This window comes from Furipterus horrens, unplaced genomic scaffold (genome assembly GCF_987537825.1).
Source record: "Furipterus horrens unplaced genomic scaffold, mFurHor1.1.pri manual_scaffold_12, whole genome shotgun sequence".
NCBI lineage: Eukaryota > Metazoa > Chordata > Mammalia > Chiroptera > Furipteridae > Furipterus > Furipterus horrens.
The window spans coordinates 77,956,359-77,983,989 of record NW_028327182.1 but is presented as its reverse complement, the minus strand read 5'-3'; the positions used below and the strand labels follow the sequence as shown (position 1 = coordinate 77,983,989).

The window sequence follows — 27,631 nt, the reverse complement described above, 5'->3', positions numbered from 1 at the left end:
TTTAAAAGGAAGTACAATTTTATTTAGTGTTCTAGGAAATTTTAGTTTACTTCTTAAGAACAAAATCAGAAAAATTCAGAATTCCCAAAGTAACAAAGCTGAAAATAACTATAATCCAAAAACACTGGGTGATCCTTCAAGAGTCAGAGGGAGAAAGAGGTCAAGTTAGTAGCTCACATAATAGATACTGAGAAACCACAGAGTTGAGATTGGTGAGGCTACTAGGAGATTTTGCTCTCCACCTAAGACAATCTTCCAGGCTTGAGGGATTATTAATCAGTAGTTCTAATAAAAAGAGAAGAGTCAGTTGGGAGAAGGGACCTAGTAAGGGAAGATCCTGCACAATTTAACATTACATTGCCTCTGGCCTTCAAAACCACAGGCAGCTGCGCGTCATGGACCTTCCTCCCTTGATGCCCTTTAGGGCTCCCACTGTTAGCAAAGCTGGAACCACACACTGTACCCCTTGGTACGTGCACACATGCACACACCTCTCAGGTCAACAGCTGCTCCATGTGGCAAAGGGCAAACTGTCTTTTCTCCATTCTGCTACCCTCATAGGGTTAATGCACAGGAATAAAAGGGAAGGATAGGGCACCTGTCAAAGTCCAAGGAATGAGATGATATGAAACAACCAAGCAAAGGGTTGACATTTTTTTCATGCAGCTGACCTCCAATCAAAATTCACTGCAAGGTGTTTGGCATTTAATCTGATGCTTCCCTAAAGTACTGGCTGTTCTTTCTGGAGGCAGCTAGACAAGGCGAAGAAGAGAGTTGCCCCCGCTCCTCCAGAGCACAGCCTCCACCAGGGCCCATCCATTAGGTCAGGATTCCCAGCAGCTAGAGGCAAGTCCCAGTTCTTGCACAGGCCAGGCACAGGCCTTCAGACACACGCCAGGAACAGGAGTCCAGCACTCCAACTCAAGCCCTGCTAATGGCTCAGAGGGGGCTAATGCTTTTCTTAGATAATTCTCCCCCAAAGTAGAGTCCTCAAGGACAGTTATTAACTAATGGCCTTCAGGCTACCTACTTTGAGAGATACAAGAATGCTAGAAATTGAATTCTTTTTTCCCAGCAGTGATAGAAACCAGACACTCTTGAAGTCAATTGTCCTTCATTCTCCAGAGTTCCCAAGTGGCATTTCAGAGCACAGGAATTCACTTCTCCACCCAGATGTCCCTCCCAAACACTGACCGAGGTACATACCTAGTCCTAGCAGCGATCTCCACACCCGCCGCCCCACCGAACAGCGCAGGGCTCCACGCCAGCTCTTCAAAGGAGAAACCTGCCCCCCCACCCCCCAGTGCACTTGGGTTATCACAGTCAAAACACATTCATATCAAGTAAAAAACATGTTGCAGAAAAAATATATACATGGACATTTTCAGAGTTCAAGTGAATATACAGTTCTCTTTGTAGGTATGTAAATAATTTCATAGCTCTACAAAAATACAAGTCATCTGAGAAGTTTACAGTGGTCCCCAGTACTGTAGGAAAGAATTAAATAGCTACAGATAATTAAAAGCTAATTAGATAAATCAAGTTACAGTATCATCCTTCAGATTAAAGTGCTCGGATATAACTAAGGTTGAAGCAAACATGATCCTGAAAAGAAATTCTGCTGCCAACAATCTTGCCTCTTAACCTCAATAGAACAAAAACATATGAAGAAGAGATTCCCATTTAATACTTGCTAGTATTGCCACCCTTGCCCACCCCATTGGCTGTTGATATTCCTCCCCCAGGAAAGACGTCAAGATCTGAGATTCTGTCATAACCAGGATAAAAGAAAGAAAAATGAGTAACACAGAAAATGTCTAATTCCAATATTAGGTTACTAACAATGAAATTACCTGAAGAACCTGAACTGGTACTATTAAGAAGAGGGCAAGTGCCCTAATGTTTTAAAATATGTGTATTGACCTAGTTTTTAAAATACATCAATCCCAAAATAAGTATCATCTTCTTGCTCTTTACAATTTTATAACAAGGGGGACAAATGCCAGGAAGAGCTGCCAAGGAAACCAGGGAGCCAAGGCATAGGGGAAAAGGCCGTAGGAATCATACTAAAATCATCCTATACCTGGTGGAACTGCTTCAGTAAGCATTCAGGTCACCCAATCCCTTATCGAGGCGCAGACTAGGCCACCCTAGCCAACAGAAACCCGGCTATCATGCAAGGAGGGACTTGGACCAACTCCCCCTGAGTGCAAAGTGACTCTCTCATTCCCCTCGTTCTATTATACTTCTCAAAGGCCCTGTGGACCTACACAGAGCACATTGTAAGGCTAGAGAGTAGTAGAAGCCGATGTTTAGAAAAAGCAACTTGTTCAAAATCGACAAGGCACACTTAAAAGCCTCCCCTCAACTCCTCTGCTCCAGTCCAATCAAGACCAAGTCTAAGAAGCCTGGGAGGTTGACATGGTATCAAAATTTAGCATCTGCAGCCAAAAAGCCACACCTGAGCTACTTAAAAGCCAAGAAAGTATGTGTAACAGAGCACCTTCTCATTTCACCCCAAGCATTAATGACTGGGGGATACATATTTTAGAACCTCAATATCAAAGAAAGGAAATCCCAATGTTAAAATATATTAATACCCCTGGCACCGTGTGAATCTCTGGGCGAGGATCAGATCTTAGGACCATGTCTTTGGTCAGGGCATAAAGTGTTTACAACATAAGGCACAGTGGCATTTAAAAATAAACCCCTGGGAATGTACAGTAAAAGATTCATTGTAATCATTAACCAGGCTTCAAGTGATAGAACTGACTCTCGCCAGATGACACGCAAGGGAGATGGTGACCTGGAGCCTGTATGCTGGTTATCAGGCATATGGAGACCTTGACCTCAGGAGGAGGTGGAAACAAACACACAGAAAAGTCTCAGTGTTGTATGCTAGCCATTCACATCTTCCCTGCCTTTTTGCCGATCTGAGCCGGAACTCGGAGGATGTTGGGGGTTTCTTCCATGACCCTGACTAGCAGATTGTCGATGTAGTCCTCCAGCTCACGAACTTGGAACTCCTTCTTGCTTATTGTTTCTTTCTGTTTGAGGACCAACTGGATCAGCTCATCGTGGGTTAGCTGTGCATAAGCAAAAGCAGGGTCCGAGGGGGTGTACTTCTTTGGAGAGGAAAAAGGAGGGAAAAAAAGAGATAAAGTCAACACAAGTCTAAATATCTAAAAGAAATACAAAAGGGGGCTCAATGACCAAAACCCAAGGCTCAGGAGATCAGAGTTCAGGGAGGTACAATGTGCTCTAGTTGCTGGATGAACGAGAAACCACTGCTGGCCCTGACTGATGTGGCTCAGTGGATTGAGCACCAGCCTGAAAACCAAAGGGTCACCGGTTCAATTCCCAGGCAAGGCACGTGCCTGGGTTGCGGCCAGGTCTCCAGTTGGGGGCGCTTGAGAGGCAACCACACATGGATGTTTCTCTCACTCTCTCCCTTCCTTCCTCTCTCTCTAAAAATAAATAAAATCTTTTAAAAAAACGAAAGAAAAAACACCCACTGCTACACAGGTGATTAGACAAGCTTCAAAGATGGAGTGGCAGCTGAAATAGACCTTGGAGATGAATTACAAGCAATTTCCTCCCCAGATAACAGGATTTCGTTTTTATTTATAAAAGAAATATTTGCTCATCATTGGAAATCTCAAATACAGAAGAGGGAAAAAATTATTACCTATAACTCCAACACATAACATTTGGGTCTCTTCCTTATTTTCCCTTGATTTCTTTATGGTATGTTTTACAACTTCAACATCATACAGAACAGTTTTATAGCTTCTTCAAACTATTATTTTGTGAGTCTTTTCCCCATCATTAAATTTTAGCAAAAATTGCTTTTGTAATGGATGTTTAAAATTTCATTACACTTTAACCATCTCTCTCACTGGGTATTTAGGATCTTTTCAATTTTCACAATTATATAAAAACATTTTAATTAAAATTTAGCTTTGGTTATATCTCTAAACATTTCCTTACAATAAATACATAGAGTTAAAAAGGCATACACTTAAGGTATTTCATACAAACTGTCTAACTGCTATTCAATTTAGATTCTGTAATCCAAAGGGGAACGTATATAGGACTTTGAAATCATTAGAAGATTCCAGGAATGTGATGACTTAAAAAAATTATAAAACAATTCAGCATTAAGAAAGTGAGCAATGGCCACGAATAGGAAGAGATGCAAAGAAAATACTCATTAATTCAGGAAACGGTGCCCATTGTCACATATTTCCGCCCAGGATTTTTACATTGGATTTTCCCCCCGCACAGTTGTAATAATAATGATGTACCTCCAAGTTGTGTCCAACTTTTTCCATACGACAGATGATTTTGGATGTAGATGGCTGTATTATTTTTAAATGGAAGTGTTAAAGCCACCTGAGTAAATAATATACCCCTTGTTATAACTCATCTATAAAGGATGGAGGCCCTAAAAAAAATATCTTCTCCCCCATCCATTTTAGTAATGATTCGGCTAGCTTTTCATAACTTTAGCTATGCAATTTCTTTTTCTAACCTCTGTCTTACTTTGCAACATTCCAAAGAGTAATTCTTCTTATAAGTATTGTTTATGCCTTAGTGCAAAGCTTCTATTATACAACCAGCCAACAGCAGTCTCCAGGAAAGTTTCCATATTTACTCCAAGTAGGTACCAGGTATGGTCTAGGACCAAGAGCTCTGTTGTGGGCAGGCAGAGGGCCATCACTGGGCTTACAAATCATGAGCAAACCAAGCAGCAATTGCCTTCATTTTCAGTAAGTTATTCTCTCATCAGGGCCAGGAGATAAGTCCCCGATTAAACTAAACAAACTTTGAAGAGTAAATAAAATGGGAGCCAAGGGTCTTTCTGGCTCACTTCCTGAAAGCTAGGTGTTGTTTCTCTTCAGAGCCAAGCTGCATTCCACGGTGAAAGGAAGAGGGCATGGGAGGCCACTAAATGACTTTAGCTTTCATCAATGTCCCTTTTATGCTGTTCTTTTGCTCAGTTTCCTGGTAAATATTGTTAATTCCACAAAGACAAGTGCTGCCTCTTCTACGCAACCACAAAACCCAGCCAAGCTGAGCTGCTCAGGTTACGGCACATCTGTAGGCGAGGCTGAAACGTAGTAGGTACACAGCTCTGGCCGCAACTGGTAATTCTGAGACAAGACAAGACAGCAAGGAGACGCTAGCTTGTTTTCAGCCACAGTTCATTATCACTACTCTGCCTCTTCACCTGAAACTCACATCTCCAGCTTTCAGTGAAACTTCAGCCCAGCTCCTGGGGGCACAGGTACAGTGCAGTCAGAGGCATTGACAACCACCCAGTGCTTTAAAAATGCTTGCAGGAAGGAAGGAGACGTGAGCAAAAGGCTTTACTTTAAAAACACAAAACCTACTTGATGTCCTGGAGTCCACGGGACTGTAAAATCTATGACTGGATGAAACTTCTAGATGCCCTTTATAAAAATAAACTTTATTTTTACCAACTACGGTCCCCAGTAGTCATTTAAGTAATTCCTCTCCACATATTTCAACACAACACATCCTTGCCCACTAATGGTCATCAATCACTCAGTAAGTCATTCTCCTCCAGTCCATGTGATAATGAGTCAAAGACCAGAGGTCTGCAACAAGGCAGGATTCTAAATTCTTCTGATTTCAGCACCAGGAAGGGCAGAATGAAGACATTCAAAGCAGAAATCATCTGGGAGGTTGATTTTGTTTTTGTAGTGAGGTTTGTTTTTGGGGTTTTTTTGTTTGTTTGTTTTTAATGTTAGCCCAAGCTTTTTAAAGAGAAGAAACCCTCTAATCCAGCAATACTCTTCCTGGAAACTGAGCTTAAGGAAATAACCGAAAAGAAGGAATAATGTTCTATGCAAGAAATTGTGGACTGTAGTATTATTCATCTTGCAAAAACAAAACATATTGTAAAGTTGTACAACTGAAATTTATGTAATGTTATTAACCAATGTTAACTCAACACATTTAATTTTCAAAACAAAAAACAACCTAAATATCCAATAATAGGGAAATGGTCAAGTGAATATTGGTATAACCATTTGAAGAATAATTAAGCAGCAACATGCAAAAAAGGTTATGACAATAGTAAGTGAAAAAGAACCGAGAGTGTTCCCAAGCAGGTGATAGAACTGGAAATATCATCACTTTACAACTATATTCATCAAGGGATGCTAAAGCCTGTGAATCAAATGTTGATGAGGAACAGGATATTTACAGTCTGAAATTAATTCCCCATAAATTTCTTATTAATTGTAAAGGGAAAATCAGCAAGTTTACAACTGAGAACCTGGGTAGACACCACCTAAACTAAGTCATCAGAGTTAACACTGCCCTGGCCAGGTGGCCCAGTTGGTTAGTGTGTCGTCCCGATTCGCCAAGGCTGCGGGTTCAATCTGGTCAGGGAACATACAAGGATCAACCAAATGAAGGGATAAATAAATGGAACAAGAAATCCCTGTCTGTCTGTCTCTCTCTCTCAAATCAAGAAATAAAAATTTAAAAAAGAAATCAATTGCAGAGTTAACACTTCTATGGCTGGTACAAACTGACATAATATGCCTCTTTATACAATACACTGAGCAGGACACATTATTTCTATAGTGAATTCTTGACAAGAATGTATAACTTCAACCAAACCATAAGGAAACACCAGACAAATCCAAACTCAGGCAAATTCTACAAACAACGGATTTATACTCTTCACAGAAGGCAATGTCTTAAAAGACAAAAAAGGCCAAGGAACTACTTGAGAACAAAGAAGACTAGAAACAACTAAATACAATGAATAATCGTGGATTGGATCCTGGACTGGAGGAGAAAATTACCCTAAAAAGGACATTAATGGGACAATTGGTGAAACTGAAATAAAGACTATAAATGAGAAAAGACTATCACATCAATGTTAAATTTCTTGACTTTGATAAATGTCCTGATTCTTAGGAATTCCACACTTAAGTATTTAGGGTAAGAGAAGCATAATATAAGCCACTTATCTCAAATGGTTCAGGAAAAAAATGATACAAAGAGAGAACAAAGAGGGGGTGAGGAGAATGAAAAGGTAAATCCAGTAAAATGTTAACAATGGTGAATTTGGATGAAAGGTACAAAATACTTCTTTGTACTATTGCAACTGTTTTAAAATTTGAAATTATTTCAGAATAAACTTACAAAAAAGTATATCTATGCAATGATTACAAGAATTTTATGTCCTTGCCAAAAGATAAGGAGAACACATGAAAATGAAAATATCTCATTTGAATAGGCCTGACGGTGCGTGACATTTTCTTCTCATTAAAGAGAAGTGCCAATGTCAATTATGTTACGTGAGACATACAAAAATTCAACAATAACCAAATGACCATACGGGAAAAGTAATTATTCAGTGGCAAGTACAGGGGCTTCCAAAGATTATCCAAAGACACAAGACGTATGGTCAAGTTACTCCTGGCTATTACCTGCTGCCCAAGGAGATGTATACAATGGTGATTCTAGAGATGGGGTTTTTTTGTTTGTTTTTTTTAGATCCCTAACTAACACACCCATTTCTTGGAGAAGACATACCTTCATTATGACTTCGTTGATCAAGTTCTCACTGATGATAGTGGCAGTTCCCAAGCTGGAGTTGGCAGTCTTGGTGGCTGTTGTGTTCATTGGCTTCACAGGATGAAGTCTAAGAGAAGGGAGAAAGGACCCTTAGAGCTTTCTGTGACTGCAAACTGAGAAACCGCCCATCTCAATGATGGCAGCCGGCCAGGGAGACAAGGGCAGAGAGTGGTGAGATGCTCCGTTCACATCTCCGGTCTAACACACGCCAATGTTCCTGAGGAAATGAAAGCGGTCAGCACCAGGCAGCCAGAGGCAAACCAGCAAAGCCAGGTGTCCTGACGTTCTCACAAGCCCCTTGTCCTCATTATCAATGTCAGGAGAGCATTAAAGACAGTCTTTTATTTTCGGAGGCAACTACAGCCTAGGACTCCCCTGTGGGAGTCCCTGCAAAGGCTTCTGTTCCTCAGCAGTAAAGAAAGAATTCAGAACGAGCATGCCAGCTTCACACTGGGCGGTGCAAAAAGGAAGCTTTAAAACACTCATCTCAGTTGGTTTCTGAGACTATTAAGATACTCGTCATAGCACATCTCTGCTATCTGAGATCCAAATATGTGCAGAATAATTCCTAAACTATTTTTGAAGACTACTACTACATTCTTGCAACAAACATGGGAGCCTCTTGAGGTAGTCCCTCCACAGGAGATAACCCTTTTAAAACAGACCCTGCCAGCAAAACAGGTGGGTTGCACCATTAGAACACCTGTACAGCTAGAAAGCCGTAATAACCTCCACAGGCGAAAAGCAAAGGGGGACACTGCTCGCATTTATGAAGACAACCTTCCCCGACTCTCACCTGTGCTTGGCTGACCCAGTTCCAGCTGAGACTGGATGTGTCTCCGAGGGTGAGACCCAGGCCTGAAGAAGCGGCTTCCTCTTGCCAGAATTTTCCACTTTACCAGGGAGGCCCTCTGCTGTTGCTTTTATTTGAGATTCAGCTGTACTGGTGTGGTGCGTGTCAGGGTGTGGAGAGCTAGGGAGAGAGTATGTGGCAGGAGAGGGCTCAGAAAAGGAGGGGCTGGAGACAGGAGAATCCAGGGCCGAGTCAGAAGGCTGACTTAGCCTCCCATTTCCCGTCCGTTTCTCCTCCTCACCATCGCCAGGGCCTGGCAGCTGTGTCTCCAAGTGTGAGCTCCTGCCAAGATTTGGTTTATGAATTCCTAAAGCTGCACTCTGCCCTGAAGAAGCCCTAACAGCTGCTTCGGGTGCTTTAGACCTGAGGTCATGCGGGCTGTCTGCGGGCACTGCCAGCCCAGCCGCCTCGCCACGTGGTGCCTTCTCAGGACGGGCAGGTAACGTGCTCAGAGGCGAAGCTCCCACTTCCATAGCTGCCACCTTTGCTGTCTCTCGGTCATCTTCCGCCTCATCTACTCTTTCATCATCCGACGCGACTTCAGGGATGGAAGGAAGGGTTAAGTCCAGCTCAGCCGTGCCTGGAGATTTAACATCTGAGGCAGACTGAAGGTCACTCAGGGGATCAGACAACAGACCTACATGATCACTGGCTTTGCTCTGATTTTGAGCCATAAGGGTATCGTCTTCCTCAATCCTAAAGAGTGGAATGTCTTTCCCTGGGCTTGGGTCATGCACGGGGCCTTCCAAGATGCTCTCCTCATGCGAGGGGAGGGGAAGGTGATCGGCCATGGCAGCTGGCACACTGGCATTCAGTGGCCTGGGTTCAATCTCACCTTCCCCATTGGGGTCTTCTGCATGGGGCAGCGTGGCAGGCTCTCTGTCAGACACATTGCCAGCAGCAGCCCCTTCACACCTCAGCTCCTGGGGGTTACTTCCGTCCTCTTCCACCAGTCCAGGGGACTTCTCCACCTGCTCTTCCACAAAGAGCTGGTCAGAAAACGACACGTGCTTCTTGATTTTTTTTCGGCCCTCATCAGCACTCAGACCCACCTCTTCATGTCTCTGACTTGCAGAGTCAAGACGGGGGACTGATTCTCCCATTTGAAAAGGAGGTACTGCTGGTTTGATTGTGGAAGTCATTCCGCCATCCCTAACTTTGCTCTCCTCAAAAGACCCAGGCTGACTCTCCAGGTCTGCGTTTAGCCCCATCGGAGGCTTCCTAGCTGGGCTTTCCATCTGGCCACTTCTCACTGGAAGAGCCACTGTTACTTCTCGGGCCCCATCAGATGAAAGCATATAGTTTTGTTGTTTCTTGGGGGGAAAGCTCAGAAGTTCTTCTTGTTGCCCTATTTCAGGCTGCGTCAGGAGAGACTCTCCTAAGCCATCGCCACTCGTATTCTTCCCTGTGTCTGTCTCACTGGTCTTCCCCACGAGAAACGGCTCTATCCCTTTACACACTGGGACAGGTGGCTGTTTGGAACACGATCCCAAGGCACAAGAAACAGTATCTGGAACTTGTGCTAAACTCTCCTTTTGCAACTCTGCTTTAAAGAGCAAAGATGGTTCTTCAGAACCAGCCTGGCCCTGGTCGGTGGAAGGCCAGCTTTTAATAGGAGTGGATGTGGAAATGGGAGCTACTAGCGGAGGTGAGAAAGTGGAGAAGACAGAAGGGGATTCTGAGGGCTGTGTCTCTGACTCATGCCCCCATTGGAAAGGGACAGGTGTCTGACCAGAACTGGAAGGGAGAGCAGAGGAAAAGGGAGGAGAGTCGGGGGAAGAAGGAAGCCTGGCTGTGGGTTGAACCTCTGGAGACACTTCCAGTCTGCAAAAAGGACAAAATAAAATCTGCAGGTCAGTTGCAGATGCTGTATGAGAGGCAGAAAATATGTAAAAGTACAGTCATTCAAAGGAGAGAGCTTATTGTTATACTTGGGGCAGTACCTTAATAAGTTAAAAAAAGAACACAGTACTATTTAATACACAAAACAGACACTTTTAATCACCAAGCACACCTGCGACCCAAAGGGCTTTGAACAGAAGCAGAAAGACCTAGGTAAAGCGACAGCCTACAGTTTCTTTTTGTGATGCATAAAAAGCATCTAAAAGGTTCAAAGCAGTGAAAGATGCGCCACAAGAAACACACACAGATTTTGACGAGCAACAGTCTCTTTGTGTCTGTGTGCATCTGTGTATGTCCATGTGAAATCAAAGCAAACAGAATCTCAGAAACAAGCCTCTCCCACCCCAGACCACAGAAATACTGGGAGGGAATGTAAGTCATGCTGAAAAGCAGAAACCCCCAAGGCTCACTCAGGCTCCTGCAACAAGATGCAGAGTAAACAACAGAGAACTGTCACAGGTACACTCCAGAGTGGACCAAGGGTCTCTGATGACAGCAAACCAGTGTCACAGTGCAAGGAGGAAAGAACTTAAACATGGGTCTTGCACACACCACAACCAAAACCTGCTATTCCCAGCGTGCACCCCTTGGGATCTGCTCCCCACCATGGCATTCCCCTGGGTCTGACGATCACACAAGAAGGGCCAAGACTCACCGAGGTTTCACGGCTTTGGTCTGGGGAGCCCTGGAAGAGGTAACGGGTGGTATCGGTTCAGACTTGGGCCCTGGGTCAGCTTCTGGTTCTGTGATCTGCACTTCTTCAAAGGGGTTCAGGGACTTTCCCCGTCCAGAGACAATGGCCACTGTATCCTCCTCTGGTCTCTTCACAAGGCCTGCAACAGGCCCTGGCCCGTCCTCCCAAAGCGTGCCGTCCTTGTCCCTCCCCAGGGGGGCAGCAGGGCTCTCGCCTTCACTGCCCTTCATCATGTCCTTCTTTCCCGTCACCAGAGAAAGCAGGGAGGACTTCTTGTTCTCCTGCTTCTTGCTCTCTTTGGTTTCTTTCACAGCCTCCGATTTCGCTGGAGCCGCGTTTTCCCGAATGTCCCCGCTGACCGGAAGCCAAGAGGACGGCAGGGTCCTGGATTTAGGAGAGTTCTTTGTGGAAGACTCCGAGAGCCGCTGGTCAGAAGACACGGCACCCCCTTCCCCGGGTTCCTTCCAAGATTGGGGAGCCAGGTTTTCTGTAGATGAGAACAAATGCTTCTTCCTGAAGCCCTGTGGGGACGGGGAAGAGGAGGCGGTGCTGTCCTTGGTCTCATTCTTGCCTTCCGGCTGCTCCACATAAACATGGTTCCCGTTGATACAGACATTAGAGCGGGAAAGGGAGTCGTTCTTAGACCGCAGGCCGCCAAGAAAGGAGAGCCCTTCCTTCTTGGGCAGGCTGAAGCTGATCTGGTTCAGTTGCTTAGGATCTGCACCTACTGTTCTCTTGTGAGATGTGACTGTGGGAAGAACAAGGAAAAAAGGGACTAAGTAGTTAAGCGAGTGGTTCAACACTGGGGGGAGGCGTGGAACTTGTCGGTGTCTGAATACCTTTTTGGTTGTCACGATTAGGTGGGGTATGCTACTGGAATCTAGCAGGTAGAGGCCAGGGAGGCTCCCAAAGATCACACAATACATGGGACAGCCCTCCCCCCACAACAAAGAATTATCTGGCCCAAACCATGAGTAGTGCTAAAGCTGAAAAACCCTGCATCTAACCAATGAAAGGGGCGGCACTCTTGGGTAGAGTAGCAGGATCTGGTCAACAGCAGGAATTTGATCATTGAAAATGCATTTCAAATACGCAGTTCATTCACAGTTAAGGGAACTGGATTCCTCAGCTTTCATTAGGGGTGTATCACATGAGGTTTAAGTCCAATAATAGGAGTTCAATAAATACCTGATAAATTAATGAAATATCATTAATGTCTCATGGTTTCACCTTTACTTTAAAAAACAAACAAACAAACAAACAAAAAAAACCTGGGTGCACTCATTCTGTTAGTTTCCGAAGCTTGTACTAATGTACCTCAGTTGCAGAGTCAGAGATTTTGGAAAAGGAATTTATATATTCTTAGAAACCAGAGGGTTAAGAAATAGAGACGGCTTCCTAACCAAGATAATCCATCATCACCACCACAACCACCACCACCATCGCAACCAATCAGCATTATCACCACCACCATCATTTCAGTATATGGGAAGCTGAATTAAAATCTTTCTCTTAAGATTGGTTTTGGGTTGTTGTTTTCTCTCTCTCTCTCTCTCTCTCTCTCTCTCTCTCTCTCTCTCAAAGCAAAGTAAGTAAACTGAGGGAGAGAGGCCAAATAAGAAAGAGGAAGAAACTCACTGTCTGAGGCAGAGGAGGACTCATCCTGGTCATCATCCTCCCACCGGGACTGAAAGTCTCCAGGACGAAGCAGCACTTTGTCTGACTTTGAAGTAGGCAGGACGGACATGGACTGGGAAAGTGGTGTTTTCTGCAAATTAGACTTGGAAAACAAGGTTTTAATCTTTGACTTCTTTTTCTTGTCTTTCAAAGATGACTCATCATCACTGTCAACTGAGGGTGACAGGCTGGGGACAATGGCTGAAGCGGTATCTGATGCACTATCCTTATTCTTCCCCTTCATCTTGTCTTTCAGTTTCCCAAATGGATTTCGAGACTTGTCTTTCACGGAAAGGTCAAACATGCTAGCCGTCATGTTGTTTCTCATAAACTGGATGTCAACTTCAATTTCTCCTCGCTCTTTTTCCTTCTTTCCGGGTTTGGATTTCAAGGTGTACCATCTACAAGGAGAAAGGCTAAGAGGTTACTTTAGAACTGAAGAGCCTAAAACAATGTTCACAACCCCCACTAACTGGCCTTTCCTCTCTGCAATTACCAACCTCTTTTATAAACACAGTCTTACGTTTTCTTCTTTGGGGAGTAAAGGGTGGGGTGGGGGATAAAGAAAGAACTTGTAGTTTTATTTTTGAGATGCCATCCACTAGGCAAAGATAGGCTCTGATTCTGTACTTGGTGTATCATCACCAAATATCTTAATTCAATAGCATTATGTCTAAAAATAAAATAAACATTCCACCAAATCATTTCCTATGACTGGTATTTTCCTTCAATAGGGTAAAAATGCAAAGATCATACACAAATAGTTAAGAAGATAGAATGCAAATTTACAAGTAAAATCTCAGAGAAAAGCAAGTTTGTAGAATGGTCCCTGCCAGAGAGTACTGGAAAATATAAGGCAGAGTAAAAAAATATATAGATTCCATTTATATGAGCCAACTAGAAGTCAAATTCATAGAGACAGAAAGGGGAATGGTGGTCACTGAGAGCCAGACCAAGGAGTAAATGGGGGTGTCGGTGTTTAATGGGGACATTATTTCATTGGGGAAATTAACAAGCTTTGCAGATGAATGGTGGTGATGGTTGCACAACAGTGTGACTGTGTTTAATACCACAGAGCTGTACACCTAAAAATGGTTAAAGTGGTACATTTCGTTATGCATGTGTAATTGTTTACCACAGTTTTTTAAAAAGGAAATATCGAGAGGGGGCATTCTCCCCCTGCTTAATAATCAGAGGGCAGGGGTGGGGAGGAGTATTTCAAACATTACTCAAGTATTTCTCTTAGTCATTTGCAAACTACTTCAAGATATGGCAAATGATATATCACTTCAACTCCACTGAAAGACAAATGTGAGAAAAAGATCTCCCCTTGGCATTTTCCAGCTGGTGAACTGCAAGAGTGTGAGTAACGTCCACTACAGAACAAACAGCTCTAAGTGCATGACCTCCCGACAGCCAGCCCCAGCGTCACCCTCACGAACTGAGAACCCACAATCTGACATTCTTTTCTTTTCAGTGACCTACTTAAGAGCTGAGGGCCATGGGCTCTAAGGAAATGACAGTTTCGCCCAGACAAGCACAATTTCCTCTTTCACCTTTAGCCTGTCTTGCTCATGGGGCAGATCGCTGCCCCTACTATTTTAGCTCACCCGACACTTAAAGAAAGGAAGCAGAGGGAAGTAGAAATCTAACACTTAAATGGCACCTGCAGGATACCTGGCACTGCACACACTGAGAAACATCCATATCTAAGTCTCACAAGAATGACATCTCTTCATCTCTAAAATGGATATTGTACCCATTTTACAGATAAAGAGATCAAGGTCCCCAAGTACAGTAACTGGTAGAAGGTCTTACAACTGCTCAAGGGCACAGCTAGGCTCTGAGCCAGCTCTGCACCTCAGAGTTCCCACGGGTCCCTTACACCAAGACTCCTGCTTTGCACTCTTTCCTCCTAACTTATCTTCGATGGGCCACCTTTTGCAACACACAGAAAGGCAAGCTCAAATTTAAACTCTTCTTAAGGAAAGTTTCCACTTCTAATTTAAACCTGCTAAGATAAAAGTAGAAAGGGGGAAAACTCCCCATAGCTTGCCATTGGTCATAAATCATAAGCTTTCATAAAGTCCAGTGTACAAAGAAGAAGAACTTAACCTGCATTATCAAAAGACAGCCAAGGTCTGAGAAAATGATGTGAGCTATGAGTTTGGACCTTGAGAAGAAATCTTGTGTTTGTGGGTTTTGAAACCACCATCCACAGCTGGAGTGGGAGGGGGAAGTGAGGCCCTGACAGGACTCTGCCAACCCAGCGTCTTTCTAGTACATTTTCCAGGGTCTGGCCTGGAATACTTCGCATATTTGTGACTTAGATGTTGAGAGGATTATTTGTATTTTTCTCTTCTGACAGTCATGTGCTAAGTGGTAGCCTTGGTGATGAAGGGTGGGTACCTTTTGTAAATATCAATGGTAGGCACCTTGGAAAGGGGAAGTTGCTGAAAGCTGAATGCGAGGGCTCGGATGACCACAGCAGCCACAAGCAGAGAGCTCCACCTTCCCACTCAGGGCATGAGAAGACAGGACAGACCTTCAAAGAATATTTAACAGTTCTTGGGACCAGGCCCTCCTTTCCAAAAATATCAGTGCCAAAGTCTGTTTATCTTGAGCAAAGCTCCAACCAACTCTAGAATCCTCCCTGAGGGCCCATTATTACCTGATGCACACGTTCAATCCCCAGGCACTAAAGTGGGATTTGTTTTGGAAATTTCCAATAGCACCAGGAGGTGTGAACAGGCACGTCACCAACTGGTCCTGTCTCCTTATTTTCACAACCAAACCAAACACCAGGTAGCCAAGAACAGCCACAGGGCTATTTAAAGGAGGTAAAAAGTAAGACAGAATCATTGGCAGGGAGGGATCCCATGCAAATGTTCAGAATTTTAAAAAACCTGTGCTGGGCCCAGGCTGGTGTGGCTCAATGAATTGAGCACCAGCCTGCAAACTAAAGGGTCGCTGGTTCAATTTCCAGTCAGGGCACAAGCCTGGGTTGCAGGCCAGAATCCCAGTTGGGGGTGTCCAGGAGGCAACCACACACTGATGTTTCTCTCTCCCTCTCTTTCTCCCTCCCTTCCCCTCTCTCTAAAAATAAATAAATAAAATCTTTTAAAAAAATCTATGCTGGGTTTATTAAAGCTAGAAAGGAAGACAGGAACTCTTTCTTCTACTACCAATATTATCCAAGGGCTACTGGGCACAAGCATAGTTTGATAACAACGGTGAAAGCCACGACCCATACGTCACCTTATGGAATCCCAAATCAGAACACGGAACTGGGTTTTAATATTTAAGACAACAATTCAATTTAAGCATTGCTGTCCATTTGCTTTTTTAAAGACTTTATTTATTTTTAGAGAGGGGGGAGGGAGGGAGAAAGAGAGGGAGAGAAACATTGGCATGAGAGAGAAACACCTACCGGCTGCCTTTCCTACGCGCCCAGACTGGGGACGAACCTGCAACCCAGGCATGTGCCCGGACTGGGAATCAAACCAGCGACCTTTTGCTTTGGGGAGTGATGTCCAACCAACTGAGCCACACAGGTCAGGGCTCATTTGCTTTTAAGTTCACTTCATTCCAGCACCTTGCAAAAGTAGTTCATAAATAATAAAGCATGGCCACACAGCATGTGATGTCAGCTTGGGTGTGTTCAGCATTACCTTTCACATAGGCCCAGAAAGCTTGTATTATCTCAGAAATCAGGGCTAGGTTCCTAGTCCAAAGGGCAGAGAATAGAAAGAAAGCCATAATCCCAATGTAGCATGTTTATTTTTAAGCCTCTTTATGGAAAAAACCCTGCAACCTATCAAAAAATATCAACTCCCTTCTATAAGTAAATAATGACTTTTACTTATAATTAAAACACAGTTCTTCAAAAATTAAAAGGATCTCTGAATACATAGGAAGTGACAGAAAACTTATATAAACTACATTTTTAAGAAATAACAGGCACAGGGTAAAAATTCAAATCATACAAAATGGTATAGAATGAAAACTTCAGTCTTCCTAGCCCCTCCACGCTCTTCAGTCAAATAATAGTCTCGGGCAAATACAAGCAAAAATGCATAGCATACAAACAGGCTGCCCTACTGTTTGGGCGGGGGCGGGGGTAGGGGTTGGGGTCGGTTATGGTCAAACACAAGACAAGGCAACAGTTAAAAAGAGAAAAATTCATTTAAGTCTTCTACACTTTCAAAAAGAAGCCTTATTAAGAGCAGTAGGGAATGTAAAAAAATAAAGAATGGACTAGGTAGAGGAAGGAAAAGAGGCAGGATGCAAGACACAGTGTCCACCCCCCCACCCCTGCCACCTTATCACCCCCAGCGGCTGGGTGGGAGCTACTGGCCAGATCTGCATTGTCAAGTCTCCTGGGCTTTGAAACAGTCGTTTTGAGAACAGCTAAAACCATCCAACCATGCCGAATTCTCAGGGTTGATTTGCCTCAGAATGTGGTGTTTCTCAAACACATGGAAAGCGGACCCCGTGGGCCTTCCATCAGCATGCGGCAGGGTGAGCGCAGTGTGGCTCCTGCTCTGGGGAAATGAGAAACGCAGACAGGGGGATTGCGCTTATAAAGGACTGATTGGTATGTCTCAAAAATAATCTTTCTGTAGATGAAGCAAGCATGTTTTTCCTTCAAAACATTCCTGAGGGCAGATTCGTACAGGGAAATGATGGTTCCAAAGATTCGGTTCAAAGACTTGTACATGTCAGGCACTAAAAACACAAAATGAAGGGACAGATTCTGCCATCAAAAGCTTAACTCCTGGGGGCAGGGGCTGAGGGTGGGCAGGGAGTGCGAGCTTGCAAATATTGTCACAAAGTGTTTGTGGCATTGGCACAACTGCTGCTTTTTCTTCCTAACTTTGAAGCAAGAGAAGATCATTAGACATGAAAAGAATCTATAATTTTATCACAGATGAGAACTCTCACACACATTTACGGTTGGTTCTCAGCTAATTTAAACCCCAAGGGGCTATAAGAATCACCTACTTCGGGATCCAGCAAAATGAACTAACACAGTATCCTCGGACTGGGCACAACAAGGCAAGGCAAAGGAAGACCACCGCTCTACGAGGTAGTTCAACATTTTAATGTGTTTGTTTAGTTTCACGGGAGCCTCGTCTGTGGGTCCAGCTGGGACTCAAGGGTCAGTGGTGGACTGCCTGTTTCCCTTCCCCTGCAAAATCTCAGCCAGGACTTGTAGCATGGGTCATCTCCACCATAACCAAGCATCGGGACTGAGCGGCAAGACCCAGGCGATTATGGCCCCAGTCAGGAAAGAAGCAGGAAGAACAAAATAGCATCTGACGTGGTGTTTTTGAGACAGAGGACATACTCATCTTTCTTAGATGAAGAAATTTTAAAAAGCAGTTCCTTAGTTGTCTTCCCCAGGTAATAAAAATAAGGCTGAAAATCAGGCTGAGAATGCTGTAAGGGTTCTTCTGAAAAGGAGTGATAGTTAAAATGTCCGGACTCTTTTCTTAGTAGCCTAGAAGCAATGCAGAGCAAACACGGACAGAAATGTTTATGACCTATAAAATATTCATGGTGTGTACCTTGCAGAAGCTAAGTAGTTTAACCAGTTTTGTCATTGACCAAGGTGGCTGGTCATCATTACCTAACTCTGAATATAGAATCACCAACCAGCCAACCTCACCTCCCCAGGAGGACCTTCCCCTCTGCCCATTAACAACTGGAAGAACTCCGGGTAAATCACAACAGTGGCAAATAGATCATTTTCTACCCTAATTTTAGCTATCCTAGCAGTAACAAAAGGCTATCTGTAGCTCCCAAACTCAACCCTAAAAGTTCGTAAGTGACAGGGTAAAGGAGAGATAACAGAAAAAGTGGGTTGAAATTGATTTTGGTCCTTTCTATATTATTTGTTCTACGGAAATTCTGTTAGAAAATACTCAAAACAGGTTATAGAAAGTTTTAACTTTTTAAAAAATTGACTCACTCTCTTGCCAATCCAACCATTACCCTTTTATGTATTTTCTTGAAGTCTTTTTCCTGTCTGTTTTAACAATCACTAGCTGAGACAGTTTAGGCAAGTTACGTAACCTCCCTGTGGTCTGGGCTCCTCCTCTGAAACAGGGTAAAAAGCACCTACCTCATAAGGATGCTAAGAAGATTAAATGGCTTCATATATCTAAAGTGCTTAGAACAGTGCCTGGTATTAATAAGCACTCAATAAGTGTTAGCTATAATTAGTTGTAACCGAAGTATACATGCAATTTTATTTGTCATATGTTGTATACAACATTGTCTTGCAGTATCATTGCCCATCATTTCTAATGACTATATGACATCCTGTGAAGTGCACATATACCACAGTTTACCCATTCAGATGGTCTCAAGACGGAATTTAAGATATCTACAGTTTTGACTGACTAGGCATCCAAACACCCATCAAATACAAATAACAACAATCTGCATTTGAAGGGGATAAGAAAAGACTCGATTACAAAATTAGTTTGTATTACATAACTTCCAAAATTCAAAAGCATACAGGAGTTTTTAAAATACCATGATCAGTGTATATTTTCTGTACCTTACTGAGATTTAGTTAACGGTCCTCAGGGTTTCTACATAAGTAGGAGAGATGTGAAACAGAGGGCTTCCAAACTATTTCAGAGATTTGCCACGATAGCATAACTGGCTAAAGTATAAGGTTCAAAACATGTTTTCTAAGTTGAAAGCAATACTAAACTCCTTGTAAGTAAAGACTAAAGGGAATAGCAAGCAACAGTATTTAAAGATTCTCCAAGAATTAGAAAAATTAACACACTTTTAACCCTGCAACCCTCTACTGACCTTTTTTTTTTTTTACTTGATCATATCTCAAAAAGCCACGAATGTTAATATTCTACCATCAGATCAGCTATCTCATCTCTAGCCCACACATAAATGCCACTGACTTATTCTATTTGGTCTGCAGAAGACCAGTCTCATGGCAACTGCGGGGACCTTTATCACTCATGCAAAGGAACTTTAAGGATGGAAAAAGAAAATGCAATATTTTGGTTCACCATCTTTGGGCCAGGACAAAAGAAACGAACTTCAGCCTGACAGACATCAAAAAACATTCAGCCTACTCTGCACCCCACAAACAAGATTCACACACTCCTTTCTAGGAGAGTTCCTGGCAAGGAAGCAGAGTATTTATGATTTATCTTATAATTAAAGTAAGTCCCAAGGAGGAGGAGGAAAATTAAAAACAAAAAAAAACAAGAAAAACACACACACCAAGAGCAATCCTGTTTCAACAACCAGTGATTGGTGCAAATGAAAAGTTCCCTTGGTGTCAAAGGAAAACCCCACAGGACTGGTGCTGTATAGCGGGCGACACCCTTGAGGAAATATCCCAGGACCCAGCCTACCGCTGGGCCCTGCACACAGGACACCCATTCTTCATGATCACAAGAGGCCTTTTCAGACTAGACATTCTGGAAGCCTTAATTGTTCTACCTACATTAGCCATGTCCATTTTATTAAAAGAGCACTTATTTTAAAAAGCAAAGTATGCAGAGCCACACCTCTAGAAACATTTTTCTGGAATTTCTTATCAATGCTTTCCCTCTACTCCATTCAGAGGCCAGCATTCAGGAAAAGTCACTTAATCACCACTGCCTTTTCTCTCTCCACAGGCACATTCCTGAATGTGTCCCTCAGGGGCACCCTGGAGACTAACATGTGATTTTTTTTTTTTCTAACAGATTATCTACAGACTTCTCCCTGAAGGAAAGGAATTTCTTGTCTCATTAGTGACTAAAAGTGGCTCCTTTGCCAAAAGCATCACTAGCCACCAAGCTGCAGAAGCTAACCTGCTTCTTCAATGTTCAGAAAGGGCACAAACTGGGAAACTGAAAAGCAGAGCTTTGATCTCATACTTATGACACCCCTAGTCTTTAATTCACTGGGCTAAATGTAAGATTTAACAGTTCTTAATGTCCACTCGGGCAAATGACTGCCTGCCCATACCTTAGGAACTGCCCAGACACATGTACACACGTGCACACACATGCACTCACCCCCAGAGACAGTGAGATCCGCGATGGGTCACACAGCAAAAGTAAGGCCAAAGTGGTCCTTGACCAAAGGAGAAGCAGATAAAAGTCAGGCTTGGTCTCCTCCTGGGCCAGCTGGGGCCTAAGATCTGACCCAGGCCACCTTAAGGGGAGTAGAACCCTCCACTGGCCAGGTTTTTCCCAAGACAAACAATCCTGGTAGGGGGCTTAGTTTCTTTAGAGACCAACACAAGGGTCTGGCTGTTGATTTTGTTGGAATTCAAAGGCCTGAGAATTTGGAGATCTACACCAGCCCCAGAAACAAAGGCCACCCACCCAAGGAACTGTTCCGAGGTGAAGATAAGGCCTAAAATCCTAACTCTGTCCACTTGGGTTAGGGTTTCCTAATCCTGGAGCTAAACCAGAGCTAATGTCCCTCCAAAAGTATAGGGTGAGAAGCACCCTTTTCTAAGACAAATGGCTAATTAAAACTTAAGTATTTTAACAGATATCTAAGATTATTGTTAAAGGGGAGGGAGGCTGATATCAGCAAATATGTTTCAGTTGATGACATTTTAATCAGTACATGTATTGCTTTTAAGGTAATTATATCATTTTTTTAGTTAATAACTACAATTAAAATGAAAGATACTATTTACAAAAACCTTCCCACTGATGGTAGTTAGAAATACAATAGAAGTCCTTGTAACCAAAAGGAAGTTTATGCAAAAGGAAGAAGGCACAGGGCTCTTGTACACTTACTTTCCCTAAGGTGAAAAACATTTAAATGGTTGACTTACTTGCCTCCAGAATTTTATTTTCCATTTATGGGTTTCTTTTTCCTAATGTTACATATGATTTTTCCTTTTCTTAGTCCTACAGCCCTTGAAGCAGTGACTTCATCAGCTGTGTTCGAACGCCCCAGTAAAACTACATCAGCTGCGCTATTACAAAACAGACTTGGCCAGTATTAAAACTGTAAATACTTGAAGACACACATATACACACCCTAGTTTTAATAGTGTTTCCTGCTAATGCACTCCAGCAGCAACTCTACTCAACTCATAGGTGTCACTACCCAAAACTGTCTTTGTAATGGTGACCTCACCCTATCACAGTGACTGTTGGGGAAAGAAAGCAGCCATCACTTCCTGGTTCATTTTCAACAGCAAGCTCTCCTTATTTTATTTGTTCATTCTTATCACTTCCTCTCACTAATCCCACCCACATCCAATCCATCAAAAGCCAAGCCAGGGAGGGAGGAAGAATAGATTTAAAAAAAAAAAAAAAGCCAAGCCAACTGAGTCTCCAGAATATTTCTGAAATCCACCCACCTCTGTCCATCTCTACAGCATCACCCTAGTCCAAGCCACCAACACTGGTCAGCTGGATTACTGCAGTGCCCCCCCCCCCCATTTTGTCTGCTTCATTCCAAGCTAGGCCTGCTTCACATCCATTCTCCATCCAACAGCAGGGTGATTTTTAAAAGTGGATTACACCACCCCTATACTCAGTGGCTTCCCATTGTTCCTGAATGAAGCCCTGCCTTCCTCTTCAGCCTCAATCTATACAATCTCTCTAGCTACCCCAGGGCCTTTGCACAAACCAGACACCCCCTCCCCCCAATCAGTCTCCCTTCCTCTACTTGTCACTAAAAAAATTCCTCCTTATTCTTCAGGTCTTTGCCTCCAAGAGGCTCTCTGTAATCTTCTTTAAATCATGTCCTTCCTGCTCTTTTCTCTTATGATAGCCTGGTCTCTTTCTACACAGTACTGACCACAGTACATGATTATTTATTTATGTATTCGTTTAATGTCTGTACCCCGCTGCCACCAACTGCCCAAGGCTCTGAGCTTCCTAAAGGCAGGAATCACATTTGTTTTCATCACCACTGTTTGCACTGTATACCCAATACCTGGCACACAGTAGATATTAAAAAATATTTATGAAAAGTATGAATAAACTTTAAAGACAAGGGGCGAAAAGCAGTGAAAACTTTCCCCATGCTAACTGCATGTCTTATAAATAAAATTATAATCAAATAATACCATGAAAAACACAAAGGAACATCTTTAATAGCACCAGAAAAAGGACTCGGAGGTAACTTCTCCCTTCTTAGTTATTTCATTCCATAGTCATAAGCAGATTAGGGTTTGTCCCAGAGCTGACAGAGGACTGTCCTGGGCATTGAGCTATCAGTTTCCTACACAGCAGTGGGAAGGGGCTGCGGCGGGGTGAAAGGCAGAAGGGTTTCCAGTGAGGCCCAAGAAAGGAAAACCTTAATAACGTTGCTCAAATTTTCCAATCTATTAAGAAAAACTTAAGAGTGTGCTTAGGAAACCTAAAGGTTTAAGCACACACACTGACTATTTATAATTTGTGAATAATACACCACTACGGTCTTCTAAGTCATTTTCCTGCATCCAACTCTCCCAGAAAAACAACTCCTTAGCTCTTCTTTTTAATAACCCAAATTTCCTTTGGCAACTTACATTTACAGTTCTTCAAAAATAGTTACCCCTTATTAATACCCAAATCCTTTCATATACAACCAAATTCCCTCTTAAATCCTAAAGAAATACAGGAAAATGACTCTCCACCACTAACTCTCTCTTCATACCTGGAAAATGATTCCAGGATTAAGTTTCAGAATATTTAGTTACACAATGGCCTTCCAGTAACCAGTATGAATGAATATTTATTTTAATCTATCTTCAACAGATACTTTCCCCCAAATGTTATTGCTCTTAGTATCCTAAAGTTTTTTTTTTTTTTTTTTTTTCTTTTTTTTTTTTTTTAAGTATATTTTATTGATTATGTTGTTACAGTAGTTCCAATTTTTTCCCCTTTACTCCCCTCCACCCAGTATCTCCCTCCCCCAGCATCCCCCCCCCCAAGTCCATACCCATGGTTCGTAAAAAATAACTATCCCTCCCTCTCAGATATTAAGACCCTTTGTAATCTTGTAAAGGACAATGGGCGAAGGTCTCAAGCTCCTCTAGCTGCTTCAAGCTGGACATGGTCGTCGTCCTACCTACCCTTGGGTCCAGAAATCCCTAATAACAGTGGGGGTGTGGAGGGCTAAAGTTTTTTTTTAAGTCAATCTAGAATCCCAAACCACATGAGACTAGACAACTCAGAAGAGAACCCTACATGTCAGTCACCTGATTCTGCCTCTCAGATGCATGTCTGTTTAATAACCAGGAGACTTAACTGATTCCCATTTAACCGAGGCCCAGATGAGACCCTGGGTCTTTAACAGATACATATAAATGCAAAACTAATTCATTTCTCTTTTTTCTTAAGGGGCTGTGCACTCTTTCCTATTAAAGGTATCCTATCCTACATGTCAGCCTCTCTTTGGTGTTTTTAGAATGTGTGTCATCACGTTAAAGTCAAGGTCCACAAAATCTGAGTCATTATAAAAAGCATATTCTCCTGACTCCAAAGATATGACAGATGAGGGGTTATCAAGATGATAAATGCAAACATCAGCACAGTGAGCTCTAAATGCCTTGCATTTCAGCTTCTAGACCCATGACAAAAGTCACACTGTACATCAGCAATCTTCTTTGCTAGAGATAAACACACACACGTACATAAACCTATAGACCAAGATCTGAGCTTTCATTTTGCTTCTGGTTTTTAGTGTCTAAGGTGCAGTCAAACCATTAATAACTAGTTCAAATGACTTCCTAACCCAACTAGTTTCTGTTCAAATTCCGCCTCTCATTTGCCAAATCTCAGCTATCGTGAGGGCCCAAGTGATGGACCCTAGCATCAGACAGTTTATTTCACTGGGTTCCCCCAGCACCTTGGAAAGTCCCAGGAAGTGATAGATGGAAAGCTTGTAGTTTCACCTCCTGCGAGAGAAGCAAAGAAGCCTTCCTTTGCAGTTATTTAAAAAAAAAAAAATCAACTATGCACCATTTTTCTGCAAGCTGATACTGTGACTAAGTGGTAATCATCTCCTACAATAGAGACAGGCGTAACCATCTAAGTTTAGGATTACATTGGAGAGGATGAGAAAATGGAGATATAAAGACTAAACCATTCCTGAAATGGAGTTTTGGGAGGTTTTCTTTCCTCACAAAGCAGTAACAGAACTTTCTAAATCTATACACAGGCCCCATTAATCCAGGAATCCAGAAACAGCTTACAAATATTAATTAGGTCAGGCAACAAGCTCCATTCACAAATAGGGAAATGTGGGTGTTGAGAGACCAAGCAGCCTGAAGCCCAGCAATGAGTCAAGACCAAAGTGGGCACCAGACTCAGGAATCTGGAGTCCCCATCTCTGGCAGGGAGATGCACTCTATCTTTCAAGAGAATAAAATGTTCCCATAAGAAACAGATGGCAAAGACAGATGATAAGATCCACATATCTTGGGTTGGGACCAAACAAAGGACTGCTAATGGCGCCCAGTTGAAACTGCAAAGGAAGCCAACCCAAGGCCCCAAATGTCATTTAATGAAATGAAAAATGAGCATAGCTTCAGCCCCTCCTTAGCAAAGACACTGCTCACCTTATGGCTTGTAAGTTGATGCCATGAAGATACCCCATCCATCCTCACTTCAAGGCTCTCTGTTTTTATCTGATTTGAGTTCAGAAATGCCTATTCATCTTTGGCCAGATAAGCTAATCAGGTATTATACTTGCAAGCATGCATGCTGAAATTGGACCCACTCTACAGAAAAAGGAGTCTGGTAACTTCAAACCCTCTAGCTTTTCCGGTCTCCCTCACAAAGGAAAGTTAAAATACTGTTTATATCTAAAACACAAAATGTGAATCAGTGTGCTTCATAAACTGTAGGGGCTAGGTGCTAACATGACAGGCTTATATATGTAAGGTCCAGCACATAGTCAATTAAGCTAAGCAAGGCTAGCTTTTGGTATACTAGATGAGCATAATCAAATGTTCCTTTCCAAACACCTGGGAAAGAGAACAAATAACTGGGTAAAATCTTGGAGCGAACTGGGTTTGCCCAGCTTTCCCTGCAGGAGTGAGATACCCTTGACTGGGAGCTACAGGTGAGCAGCCATCTGCTGGGACCAGGGCGGGGGGAGACAGAACTGGACGAACTCCAAAGAAAAACAATGCCTACCTCCCAGTTGAGCTTGGCCAAGGGCAAACCCTGGTTCCAGCCATCACTGAGAAATTCAAACTATCGGAGCCCAGACAAACAGTTAATATTATTCGGTCTGAAGGTTAAGACCAAAGTGTTCTAGCATTCTTTGGGGAGGACAGGGGGCAAGGGAAGGGCAAATTCTCTTCACCAATCCCTTAGGCGGTGCTGAGGTAGGGGTGGGAGGTGGCCATCACCGCGCCATCTGCACGCCCCATTCCCGGCCTTTGCCTCCACCCACCCCACACTGTAATACCCCTGTTCCGTCCCTGGGTGAGCCTCAAGAGCCAGGGAGTGGCAGTGGGTTTCACTCCTCCAGTTAATCCTCTCTGCGCCGTGGCCCAGTACAATAAAATACCTAGGAGGCTTTCCACATAATTAATGAGTGTATCAAATATACACACTAATAACAGGAATTCGTCAGCCCACATGTATTTTCAATTCATCAAAAATTCATTAAGTGCTTACTAAGTTCCAGACGCTGAGCGAGGTCCTGTATATTCAAAATCGCCCCAGGTACCCCTCCCTGCTTTCAGAGCCCACATACTAGGTGAGCTGGGGCGGGACAGCAGAAGAAGTTGAAGATAGGTGAAAATACTACTATTGGTCCAGGGATCCCTCTAGAAGGTCTCTCTCTGTCCGTCCCCTCGAGACACAGCAGTGCCGTGACTGCGCGATCACTCTAAAACTGATGTAAGCGTCCAGGCCACCCCGCACTGCCCACGCCTCTGCTCCAGGTCCTCTCCCGCGGGCCCCCACTCACTGGGTCTTCCTGCGACCCTGGCCCCGGTGCAGCTCCCGCAGGTCCACCTCGGCGCGGCCCAGGAACTTGTCGAGGCCGAGCAGCGCGCGGTGCAGCACGGTCAGCTGCAGGGTGGCGGTGGAAGCGGGCGCGGCACCGGAGGACAGCAGCGGCGGCAGCTCGAAGGTGGCCTCCTCCCGCCACACCGGCGCACCCAGGCTGCGCTCCGACACCGAGGTGGCGTACTTCTCCTTGCCCACCTGGATCACGGCGTACGCATCGCTTGTGCCCCCGGGGCCCTTTCCCCGAAGGCCCCGCGCCTGCAGCACCGTCACCTGCACATGTGTTGGGGACCACACGGTTCCCGGGCCCCGGCCCGCCGAAGCTGCCAGGGACATGGTGACGGTGCTGTAACACCCTCCAAAGCGAGATCGCCGCGACCCGCGGCCTTTACAGCCCGCCCAACCGCGCCAGCCTCTTTAAGGCTTCCGGTCACGCCCCCACCCCCGGCAGGGCCCGCCTCCCCCGAACCGCCCCGCCCACGCCACCCGCCCCACCTGCGGCGGGCGCAAGCCGCGCGGAGCCCCGAGCGGCGGAGGCGGTGCTGGCGCGGCGAGGGCGCGGGCGGGGCTTGGAGAATTCTGGTCTGTGAGGTGGTGGGTGGGTGAAGAAGGATGGAATCCAGAACCGCCCAGCTGGCCTGGACAGAGAGCCGGCTTGGGAGTCAGACCTCATTTCCAATCTGGCATTGCCCACTGGCGTGAGTGTGACTTTGCACAGGTTACATTAACATCTTTTGGTCTCAGCTTCTGCGTCTGTAAAATGAGTAAACAATCACCTCCTAGAATTGCTGTAAGAAAACAATGTAGCCTGGCACGTGGTGAGTTCTCAATAAACGGTAGCTATGAGAGTAATAATGAGCATGATACAAATTCACCGCTCTTTATACTTCGGTCGTCCGGGTGGTTACTGTGGAGGACGGTGGATTC

General features: G+C 44.0%; 1 protein-coding gene across 2 annotated transcripts; it reads right to left on the bottom strand.

Annotated features, from left to right (window-relative positions):
* On the bottom strand, nucleotides 1-27,124 carry RAB11FIP1 (RAB11 family interacting protein 1). Of its 2 annotated transcripts, XM_090258031.1 has the most exons (6): nucleotides 26,664-27,124; nucleotides 12,711-13,150; nucleotides 11,034-11,820; nucleotides 8,420-10,300; nucleotides 7,582-7,690; nucleotides 1-3,125 (listed from the first exon to the last, which is right to left on the bottom strand). In XM_090258031.1, exons 1-6 carry the CDS (start codon nucleotides 27,038-27,040, stop codon nucleotides 2,907-2,909), a joined length of 3,813 nt encoding a protein of 1,270 aa, XP_090114157.1. In that variant the 5' UTR covers nucleotides 27,041-27,124; the 3' UTR covers nucleotides 1-2,906. The 2 variants fall into 2 exon arrangements, with proteins under 2 accessions (XP_090114157.1, XP_090114158.1); XM_090258032.1 differs by lacking the exon at nucleotides 8,420-10,300 and having other exon boundaries at nucleotides 26,664-27,117.
* Between the last annotated feature and the right edge of the window lie 507 nt (nucleotides 27,125-27,631).